Source organism: Hyperolius riggenbachi, chromosome 11 (assembly GCF_040937935.1).
Source record: "Hyperolius riggenbachi isolate aHypRig1 chromosome 11, aHypRig1.pri, whole genome shotgun sequence".
Classification (NCBI taxonomy): Eukaryota; Metazoa; Chordata; class Amphibia; order Anura; family Hyperoliidae; genus Hyperolius; species Hyperolius riggenbachi.
The window spans coordinates 63,218,770-63,230,658 of record NC_090656.1 but is presented as its reverse complement, the minus strand read 5'-3'; the positions used below and the strand labels follow the sequence as shown (position 1 = coordinate 63,230,658).

Here is an 11,889-nt window from a genome sequence, read left to right as displayed (position 1 = left end):
GGCACCTCTTTAAACCAATTTGTGCGTTAATCGGAAGCGCTGTACAATCACAAGCAGTAGATTGTACAAGGCTTCTAACCGCCATAGAAAATGCACTAGGAAAAGTTTTACATAGCACATGGGCGATTGCAGGCGCAAGAGCGATCACTAGTGGGCTCCAGGCCTAACATAAAATGCAACAGGATACCCGACAGTAACATAAAATGCAAAAGGAGTTCCAGCTCCTCATCGCACTATCCTGAACTACAACAGACATTTTTTGGGGACGTTGGGTTTTAAAGGACACATCCGAGGTAAAAAAAAAACTACTTACCTGGGGCTTCCTCCAGTCCCTGGCAGCCTATCTACCCCTTGCTGCTTCTCTGCTCCCAGCCGGTGTACCGGGGTCCCCTCCGTTGTAGATGTCTTCTGCACCTGCACAAGGCCGTGCAAGGCTGCCCGGCTGGAGTACTTCTGCGCCTGCTCATGACGCCCCAGGCTACGTGAGCATGATTGCGAGCGGCGCAGCCGTGCATTTGCTCAGTCGCAGGAGATACAGACCTAAGGAGGTCGACATCTGTGATGGAGAGGAACTGGGGAAACCGTCTGGAGGCGGGGATGCGTCGAGGGACAGATAGGCTGCCTGGGGTTGGAGGAAGCCCCAGGTAAGTATATCTTGGGGAGTTTTTTTACCCCAGACCTGTCCTTTAAGCGTTTTGCCAAACACTTGTTATAAAAAAATAAGCTGAAATGAGTAAATTTGGCAGAACCTGTCAGAGGCCCCGAGCCATCCCATGGTGCAATCATTCCAGCATGTAACATATAGCGTGTATTTAGTAAATAATTGTCTTGTGAAATCTGAGCCAGGAGGCTTGTAGCGCAATAGTGATTGTTTTTAATGGTGTTTACACAAGGCCTGAGCTTGGGGTGAGGATGGAATCCGGATTGGTTTAGCGAAGGGCCTTATCTATATCATATAACTATATTATGAGAGGCGTTTATTGCAGGTGACTGCTCTGTGACAGTGTGAGAGACACTCTCTCCGACTCAGGAGTTTCATCAGGTCCCCAGCTCGCTGATTCCTGGAACAGGCAGAGGACTCTCGCTCCCCGCGCTGACGGGGGCACCCGCGGCCTGGTGATTGGCAGGCGGCCTGTTTTGGCTTGACCTGGTGTTGCTGATAGTTAATTATGAAGCTTTGTGAGGCCATCATGGACATGGAACTGCCAGACTACACCGAAACCCTGGACGCCAGTTACACAATGCTGGAATTTGACAGTATTCGAGTGCTACCTTCTAACACAGGTAAGCTTCATCTCCAGTTTTTGTTTCCACTTTTCCTCGATGTAACCGGAGTTCCTGTGAGGATTAAGCAGCTGGTAAATAGCTTAAAAACTGGTCATTTGTGGTCCTTCTGACAGGTCTCTGGCAGGAGTAGAATTTTGTGTCTTTAAAGACACAAGCCTTTCCCAAAATGTCCCTCTCCTTTAATCTATTCCTCTGCTGGACCTAAGTCTTAAGGTGCCCATACACTCGTCAGATTGGCAGCAGATAGATAAGAAATGCATCTGATGATCTATCTGATGCGTTTTTAGAACATTTTTTACCAGGATAGAATTCCAACAGATTTCAGTTTGAAATCTATTGAAATTCGATCTGATGGCATTTTTTTTGCCATCAGATTTCCATTAAGGCCAATGCAAACTGATAAGCAATCTCTTCAGATCGACCTAAATTTTCCACCCTGCAAGTTCGAAATCGGCCATCGATCGGTCGATTGGCCAACCGATTTGCAATCGATCGATCGATCGGGATCGATCGGTCGGCCAGAAAATCGGCTGAGTGTATGGGCTGCTTTACTCTTGTTCTTTCCTTCAAGCATCTCCTTTTTCTGTACTTAGATCCTCGTGCCCCCGTATTTCCACAACAGATCCTGTTTTGTACCCTCCTCTGGAGCCGTTCTTTATTCTGCTTCTGGATTTAAACCACTCAGTCCATTTTACCACCTCAAATTCTCTCCTGTAACCAAACCTCACTGTCTCACTCTCTTCCACTACTGTCTCTCCTCTGAACATAAAAACATCTATCCCTCCTTCCTCCATAGTGTTTTTTGTACCCAGATCCTCCTGTCCCTTATATTGCACAACTGATTTTGTTTTGTACCCTCTTCTGAACCCGTTCTTCTTTTTTCATTCTTCTTCTGCATTCAAACCACTCCTTACATCTTCAACTTCTCCTCTACGGTAACCAAATCTCACTCTCTTCCACTACTGTGGAGGCTGGATGATGTACTGGTTAAAGACGCCACCTCTGACATGGGAGACCATGTTTTGAGTCATGGCTTCAGTTAGTACCTATACAGAAAGGAGTTGTTGAGCATGACCACCTTATTCTTGTTTACCACATGCATCAAAAACGTATTCACTCGGTATGTTTTCGGCAATGCGGCGACAGACATCTTAAAAATATGGTCTGCTTCCACTTAAAGAGACCTGCTGCGTTTTTACATTGAATGTGTTTCCCATAGAAACCTATGATGGACATGAACGGGATGAAAAAACAGTGAGTGGAGGGTAGACGGAATGGGTCATTTTGATCTGTTGCAAGGGGGAACCAAGCCTATTAGTCCTTAGTGCCTGCAGCATTTAAAGGACCCCTATCACGGCAAAAGTAGGCAGTTAAAACCGGACAGACAGGTTTTGAACCAGTCCATCTCCTCGTGGAGGGTTCTCAGGGTTTTCTTTGTTTTCAACAGCATTTCCTGAGTAGCAGTTTAACTGCCAAAACAGTAAGAAACCAGCCAGCCTCCCTACTCACTTGCACACTATTTTGTCAGTTAGACTTTGCAACTGCTGTTCAGGAAATGCTGTTGAAAACAAAGAAAACCCTGAGAATACCCCATGAGGAGATGGACTGGCCCACAACCTGTCAGTTCTGTCAGATTTTAACTGCATATTTTTAAGAGCTTTTGAGTCCATCAGGAGAGAAGCACTATAGAAATGTTACGATTATTGTTATGATTATTATTATTACTGTCCTTTTTCTTTACATAAATTCATCTCTTCATCTTGTGTTAAACCACCTATAGCTGAGCGGCATGTACTGTTCTATGGGGTGGGTAGAAGGAATGTTGGAAGGGAGGTATTTAAGCAAGTGGCGTGGCTATGAAAAGATCTGTCATGGCGATCTTCTGAATGATGTCATGGGGCTGCTGTTCACCTGCTAAATTCTCGCCAATCGTCATGGTGGAGGCTTGTCTGGCGTTTGTGTTAGGCTTCAGGCCCTGATTCTCATGTTGTCTACAAAAGAAACCAAAAAAAAAAACATTTTCATCATCTAACAGCTGGAAAAAGTATTAAATAGAAATGAAGAATATTTAATGTAGAACTTAACCTATGTTGAGAACTTTTTTTTTTTCTTTTGCTTTCTAATGTCTGAAGAGATATTTCATTGATAAAAGCTTGAGGCTGGAAACACACTAGGCAGTTCGGGAAACGTAGCATTTTGCTGCGTATGCGTCTTTCTTGCGTTTTGCGTGCGGTTTAATGCGTTTATAGATCGCATATGCATTTTGTATGCGTTTTTTTAATGTGTTTTATGCAAATCACTAGGAAGTCAACAGGAAACAGAAATACATCATCAAACTTGTTTCATAAAAAAAATAAAACAAAATAAAAATGCATATAACAATGCATGCAAAACGCATACAAAACGCACTAAAGCCTCTGCATCCCTATTGACTTTCATTATGTGTGGTTTTGAAAAATATGCAACAAAACTAGCGTTTTTAAAAAACACACATTGCAGAACGCAAGTATATGCGTTTTTTCATATGGCCCATTGACTTCATTATGTGCGTTTTCGCTGCGTTTTCTGCAACGCTAGTGTTTCTGCCTAGTGTGTTCCCTTCTTAAAAACAAACTCGGGGTAAGGGGAATTTAAGGACAACTGAAGTGAGAGGGATATGGAGGCTGCCATATTTAATTACTTTTAACCTCCTGAGCGTTACGCCGCTCAGAGTCAGGAGGTTTTGCTTGTTTCTGTTCCCAGCTAAATTAATTTGATCTATTTGCTCCAAAACGTCTAGCTAGCACTAGGCTAGCTAGTTCCAATGTTCGGCACCCCCCGCTCCCCGCCGCTCCCCCGTTCATACATTACCAGCGATCAGCGCAGCCTCCCCGGACAGCTCCGGTCTTCACTATGGGGAGGATCAAACATGACGTCATGATGTCGCCGACCCGACCCGATCCTCCCCATAGAGAGACCGGAGCTGTGAATGGAGGCTGCGTCGATCGCTGGGGGGGGGGGGGGGTTAGGTAACGTATTAACTGGCTGGATCGAGGGATCGCGGGTGATTGGGGGGGTGCCGCTAGCCTAGTGCTAGCTAGACGTTTTGGAGCAAATAGATCAAATTAATTAAGCATGGGGGACTCCTGGGGCCGAGGAACGGTATGCCCGACACAGTGTCGGGCATACCGCTAAGGAGGTTAAACAATACCAGTTGCCTGGCAGCCCTGCTGATCAATTTGGCTGCAGTAGTGTCTGAATAACACCAGAAACAAGCATGGAGCTAATCTTGTCAGATCTGACAAAAATTTCAGAAACACCTGATGTGCTGCATGCTTGTTCAGGGTCTATGGCTAAAAGTATTAGAGGCAGAGGATCAGCAGGACAGCCAGGTGACTAGGAAAAAAATATGGCAGCCTCCATATCCCTCTCGCTTCAGTTGTCCTTTAAATCAGGCCCTTGTACACTCTGCTGCTCGAGGCTATTTTGCATGTAAAAAGTATTAAAACATGACACAGTCCCGTAGTGGTCTGGATCACATTTAAAGCTATTCTGAGGTAAGTATTTGACTTTGGGTGAGACGTTCGCTTCAGGTAATCCTTTCATATATTTTTCCAAGTATGGAAAAACAACATGCTACTTTTTTCCACGCCACAGACATTTTACATCATAAAGTATTGTACTGCTCTGTGGCTGCGCACGAACACTTGTAGTCTGTGTCAGTGCACAAAAATGCATACAAAGTAAAAGGGTGTGTATGTAGCTTTAAAAATGTTGGTTTTTGTGGGGAGTTTTTACATTTTTTTAATTATAAAAAACTGTGTAGCTAGCTTCCGCTAAGGCTTATCCATTCTTTTGTCCATTATGCAGACTGAATAGCCAGGAATAGCCACTTGCCAGCGAGCATAGGCTCCTGGCTAATCACCAAGCCCATTTTGTAGCGATTTTAAGCACCATTATTTGTGGCTCTAGGTAGTACAATTGCTGCAAACCACTCTGTACAGGGATTGAAAAGTGATTTTGCAGCGATCCTGTATTTTGTATTGAAGAAAAAACGCTCCACAGATGCTGCAGGACCTGCATTTGCGATTTAAGGAAATTTCAATCACTCCTGTGGAACGAGGCCCGTTTCACACTGTGTTTTTTCATGGCTTTGTGTTACCCTTTTGTACCAGAAGCAGTGAAAGTCTATGGGGCATTTCAGATCGGATGCGGTGCGATGCGTCGGAAGCATCCGATCTGACGCGATGGCAACAGCCGCAACTACAGTTATGTAAGTCAATGGCGCTGCAGTTATTTTAAACTGTTTCGCTTTCGTGTTGCACATAAGCGGAAGCATATTTTTTCAATGCACTTCCATGTAATTCTTATTTCGGCCACAGGAAGTGAGCGCTAGAGAGCCTCACTTATTGCTTGGCTTGCAGCCACAAGTGGGATTACTGCACATGGTTGGTACCAGAGATGTTCACTATCGCTACTTTATACTTACCTTGGGCTTCCTCCAACCCTATAAGCACTGTGGGTTCCCTCGCCGTCCTCTTCAATCAGCCCCTCCTTTCTGGCGGTATGACTCCTGGTAATCCAGTCAGTCGCCACCAGTCGAGGACTTCTGTGCATGTGCAGAAGCCCGCAACTGCCTGGATTACCGGGAGGAAGCTGGAGGAAGCCCCGGGTAAGTATAAATTAGCAATAATGAACATCTCAGGTTCACGTTAAGTGGCAAAATTGCTGTGATACGATGCTTTTGAGTTGTGATAGCAAAAGTGCTTTGTCATCGCAAGTGTGTCCTAGGCCTGAAGCTGAATACTCACCTCACCAGGCAGGAAGATGGATCCCAGTGCCGCCCCACGATGAGAATTCCCCGATCCATCTTCCTGCTGGCGTGTATAGGCGACATCACGCGATCCTGTACACAAATCAGAGTTCAACCGATTGCGGCAGCTTGCGCGGGAGTCATTGGGTATCTTAAAGTTCGATCCGCTGTGATGGACGTTGTCTCTGTGCTTCGCCAAACGTTGTTTGTGTAATTGTGCGCCTGTACCAACGTCACAGGATCACAGAAACAATCGCTCGTTGCTCAAAAAGTTGCCGGTCGTCATGTAGTGAGTACGGGCCTTTAGGGAGGTGCTGTGGGGGGAAGGGTGTACTTATCATCCCCTCACCTTGCAGAGCACTGTAACCCACTGTTAAGCATAATGGGCTCTTTCAGGGTCGTAACTAAAAATCATGAGGCCCTCCGGCAAAACTTTGATGGGCCCGTTAATGTTCACAAACCTTCCCTTGCCTCCCTTGGTGACCCTCACAACATGGGGGTTTATCATACAAGGGTCATAAAAAAGTGTCCCCTGTATCGGAGGAAGGGAAGGTCAGTAGTTGGGGTCCCCACACCTCCAGGCCCCCCTGCCGTGGCAGGGGCTGCTCCCCCCCTAGTTACGCCTTTGGGCTGTTCCCCACCTCCGTGTACCCCAGAAATAACATGGCAGAAATAGCAATGTGGTGCCCAATAGCTACCCACTTGCATAACAACAGGGGTCTTTCACTCAGGGCCGTTTCTTGGGCAGGGAGCAGACCTGCAAGTAGAAGAAGGGAGGTGCAGAAGGACATAACCGCTAGGGAGCTGGTGATGCGCGGTGCAGCCAAATGGAAGAAGAAAGAAGATTACCAACGGAAACACCTTCCTTGACTTCTCCTGGGCTGTCTGCGTCCGACGTCAAGTCATCAGTCATCACAGATGGGGAGGGGGGTGTGAGACGCAATTTTTACACCTTCGCCTTGGATGCAATGTAGCCTAGAACTGCCCTGCTTTCACTAGACCCTTTACTAATTTGCTTATGTGTAAATTTGCAGTCAATATACCACACCACCAGACCAAGACACACCACCACCACCAGATTTGTTATATTTTAGTATCCTCTCAATCTTGATAGACATCTTAGTTTTTTTGCTATAAAGGTAGCCATACATCTAGTGGTGATGGGCAGATGCGACCAAGAGACAAATACTGTATCTCTCTAATCTAATCTGGTCGGTGAAAGTAACCAGTGGCGTAGCAATAGGGGTTGCAGAGGTAGCAACCGCATCGGGGCCCTTGGGTCATAGGGGCCACGAGGGGCCCTCTCTCAAGCACAATATTAGCTCTTTATTGGTCCTGTGCTGGTAATAATCACTTCTATAGATGCTTGAAATAGTAGTAATCATTAACAAACTGTTCCCCATCCCCTACTTGCACCTCTGACATTGTGGATGACCTTGGCAGGTTTTGTTGTGCTGTATCAATTGTTATGTATGGAGTGCTTGTGGGGCCCCATGTAAAACTTGCACCGGTGCCCTTAGCTCCTGAGCTATGCCACTGAGAGTAACTACACAAAAGAGCAATAAATCTGATCAGAGAGAGATCTGCTCAGCTGCCCATACACCTCAGACCGATTCCCAATCAATTTCATGCTGAAATCAATCAGCCTTGTGACGCCGCATCTGCCGCTTCGCCAACCCAATGCTATCCCCCTAAAGTTAAATGTCTCCCCGGTGCCCAGTGCAAGTTATACATTACCTGTCTGCGGCCTCCACTTGTCCTCTGCTACCTCCGTTCTGCATGCATGCGCAGGGACGGATCTAGGGGGGGCAGATGGGTCTCTTGCCCCAGGCGCAGTTTGTTGAATTCTTAAAAAGGTGGCAAAATTTGGATGGGGAATGGCAGTTTAAGCGCCAAAACCTGACCATTAGGTGCCAAAACTGGATGGGGAATGGCAGTTTAGGCACCAAAACCTGACCTTGCCCCAGGCGCAACTTGGTCTAGATCCGTCCCTGTGCATGCGTGCCACGTGGTTAACTAGTAATGTGGCCGTGTGTGTGGCGTCAGACGTCACACACGCTCCCTTACTAGGCAACCACATGGGTCACACGTGTATGCAGAACCGAGGGATACCGGAGGACAAGTGGAGGCTGTGGACAGGTAATGTATAACTTGCACTGGGCACCGGGGGCACATTTAACATTGGAGGGACAGCACAAGGAGTTTTTTCACGTTCGTCGCTCATCCCGAAATTGCATGCTCTTTTCACCGTGTACCAGATCGAGCAAGTCGGCCCTACATCTTGCAGCATGTGCGATAGACTAATGCGACCAATTTTGGCCTGAAATTGTTTGCATTGTCGGTCAGGCATGCACTTGGCGGCACCAATTTTCATCCAATTAGATTATAATCGAATCGGATGGTCGATCGGCCGCCAAGTCGTCCTATGTATGGCTACCTTAAGATCCCTATCTTGATCTCACACCGCATGTCAGGGGCGTTTTTAGGCATAGGCACTACAGGCCACTGCCTGGAGTGCCATTGATCTTGGGGGGCGCTGATTAAGCACCGCCCCCTGAACTAAGCTGCACCTCCCAAATGAAGCCATGCCTCCTGAACATAGCCACACCTCCATGTGTGTTTGTACCTCCTTTTGTCCCATTATGGCTCCTTCTGTCACCTTGTGCCACCTTCAGTCCCTTTTTGCCACCTCTGCCGCCCAGAGATGGATTCAAGTGAAATGGTGCCCTAGGCAAGCAACGACTTTGGACCCGGGCTTGATGGCCACCTAACGTTTTTGGCAAGATTTGTTGGGGGTTAGCATAAACCGGGCCCTTAGACTCTCTCCAAGCCCTAGGCACCTGCCTAAGTTGCCTAGTGGATGATCTGGCTCTGTGTGCATTCCTCATTACCTCCCTCTGTCCCACTGTGCCTCCATATATTCCCCCTGTGTGCCTCTCTCTGTCCCCTTGCCCCACTATCTGTTCCTGTCCCCTTCCTGCGCTCCCCCAGTCCAGTGTGTAGAGGCAGAGTATATTGCAGCAGAATCTGTGCCTGTGCGACCATCCTGTCTGTTTTCTGATCCTTCTAGTGCTGGCACCTCACTCTGCTCACGTTGCGTGTCATCATGCTACATGCAGTAGGAGATGCTGGGCACTAGGCCGAGTGGACAGACGGAAGCACAGCACTGGACTCCAGCGGAGAAAGGAGAGCACAGCTGCTGCAGCACTATACTCTGCCTTTCCACACTAAGCTGGGGTAGTGCAGGAAGGAGGTGTGCAATGAAATGCAACAGGATCGGCGGGTTGTTTGCATTGCAGGGACTCCCGTATTATGCATCCATCCTATATGGCACATGGTTTATATTTTCTAGTATGTGGTTTTTTGGGGTTTTTTTCGGAGAGGGGGAGGAGGGGGGGGGGGGGGGGTGACACAGGACTTGCCTTTAGTGACAAAATGGCTAAAACCGCCCTTGCCGTCTTTTCCTGTGTCGTCGTCTAGCTTGTAGCCTGCATGCTTCTGTGTCTCGTCTATTTAGTTTGAAGACTTTCTTTCTGTCATTTGAAAAATAACTTACTGTAGTAAAAATAACACAATGAATAAAATTGCCTTTTTTTAACAATATTCATTTAGCCTTTGTTCACATCATAAATCGTCAGCAAGATTTTTTCTGCCCTTTTTCCTGAGCTTTGCGCTTAGAAATGCACTTTTGAGCCGCCACTGATGCCAAAGAGATCAGCAGGGCAACGAGGTGACTGGTATTGTTTAAAAGGAAATAAATATGGCAGCCTCCATATACCTCTCACTTCAGGTTCCCTTTATAGCAAACCTGAAATGGGAACCGGGGGACTCGGAGTAAAGATACTTGACTATGTAGTTTCAAAGCCTGAATGGTCCCGAGGTTTCCTGGATCACTGCAGAACCCAGTATTCCAGCACAGTCCCTGTACATCTTCTGTTTTCGCCCCCAACCCTGGACAAGAGCATCCGGCCTGGGCATGAGCAAGTAGGGTCTGGGCATGCCCAGTAGAATGAAGCCGTTCATGGCATGGCTTATTTCCTCTGTGCACAAGTGCTTCACTATGCTGGGCATGCCCAGACCTTACTTGTGGATTACAAGTCCAGAGTCTCCAGACGTGATAGCCGCATAGGTATAGAGGGAACCTGCGCTGGTTCATGGGTTATAGGAGGAATCAGGAAGCCTCTGGACCATCCAAAGCCCTGTTGATCTATTTGGATGCAACAGTATCTAAATTAAATCCAGAAACAAGCATGCAGCTAATCTAGCCAGACCTGACAATGATGTCAGTCAGAAACACCTGATTTGTGTATGCTTGCTCAGGGGCTATGGCTAAAAGGATTGGATTCAGATGGTGATCATCAGTAGGACAGCCAAGAAACTGGTATTGCTTAAAGAGGAGCTGTCAGCCATACTATCTCAGGAAAAAAACAAATATATAAGTAGATAAATACTTGCTCTACTTACATAACATATGTATTGCACTGTCCACGTTATGATTCCTGTGAATTTTACACAGGAAAAGTAGATAATCCTATTCTAGACAGTTTCCATATTTACTGTGGCTATTTTGAAGCCAGTCGTGATGTAATATCCGCCCTTAGTCTCCTCTGCCTGATTTGCCCGCCCTTCACTATAGAAAGTGCATTGTTTCAGCCTGAGAAATTTTGGCCAATCAGAGAGGAACAGAGGTGTGGGAGGGGAAAACAGGAGGGAAAGGGGCTTCAGCCAATCAGGCTGCATTAGTTAAGTCTGAGGGGAAGTAGGGAAGTAAAAAAAGACAACCCAGCATGCCCTGCAACTTCTCTTTTGTGTACCAAATGTTCTGTGTACCAAATAAGAGTCATGTAAACTGGGGAATGATAATTTATCAACAAGAAAAGTAATAGTGATTTTAACTTTTGGATTGCCTGATTAGCATCCTTATTACTTGTTTACCAGATAAAAATACAGAATTGATTTTTGATTTTATGCCCGACAGTTACTCTTTAAAAAGGGGCACTATGGCGCAAAATTGTAAAATTTAAAATATGTGCAAACATATACAAATAAGAAATACGTTTTTTCCAGAGTAAAATGAGCCCTAAATTACCTTTCTCCTATGTTGCTGTCACTTACAGTAGGTTGTAGAAATCTGACAGAAGCGACAGGTTTTGGACTAGTCCATCTCTTCATAGGGGATTCTTAGGGATTTATTTATTTTCAAAAGCAGTTAGTGAATTGCAGTTGCTCCGTCCAACTGCCAAAAAACTGTGTAGGGAGCAGGGAGGCTGACCAGCATCATTGTTTAAATCCTTTTTAGGGAATATCTTTACAAAGAATAAAAGCCGTGCTGAGAATCTCTTATGAAGAGATGGACTAGTCTAAAACCTGTCACTTCTGTCAGATTTCTACTACCTACTGTAAGTGACAGCAACATTGGTGAAATGTAATTTATGGCTCGTTTTACTTTTATTGTACTTCTTATTTGTCTATGTTTGCACATATTTAAAATTTTACAATTTTTCGCCATAGTGCCCCTTTAATTATTGACATAAATTAGGTTTTGTAGCTGGCTAGATTCGGTTTAGGTTCTGATTGTCTGTGTACTTCACCACAGAACCGGTGTAACGCAGACATGTCAATGATTTCAGCGATGAGTAATATACTGTATATGTGTTGTTGATCGGGGTCCATATTAAGGCTACTTGCACACCAAGACGTTGCGTTAGGTGCCACGTTAAGGTCGCATAACGTGCACCTAACACAACGTATGGTGCTGCAAGATAGGACGGTAGAGTGAGCCGCGTTAGGCGGCTCTATCCCTTTAAGGT

At 46.0% G+C, this 11,889-nt stretch overlaps 1 protein-coding gene across 2 annotated transcripts in view; it reads left to right on the top strand.

The window, feature by feature from the left end:
• The first annotated feature begins 986 nt into the window (after positions 1-986).
• Positions 987-11,889, top strand: part of LOC137538776 (hepatocyte nuclear factor 4-beta-like) — a 74,409-nt gene continuing 63,506 nt past the window's right edge. For both annotated transcript variants that reach the window (XM_068261090.1, XM_068261089.1), the window contains exon 1: positions 987-1,284. In XM_068261090.1, coding sequence (XP_068117191.1) covers positions 1,170-1,284 — 115 coding nt within the window. In that variant the 5' untranslated portion in view covers positions 987-1,169. The remainder of the gene's footprint in view (positions 1,285-11,889) is intronic.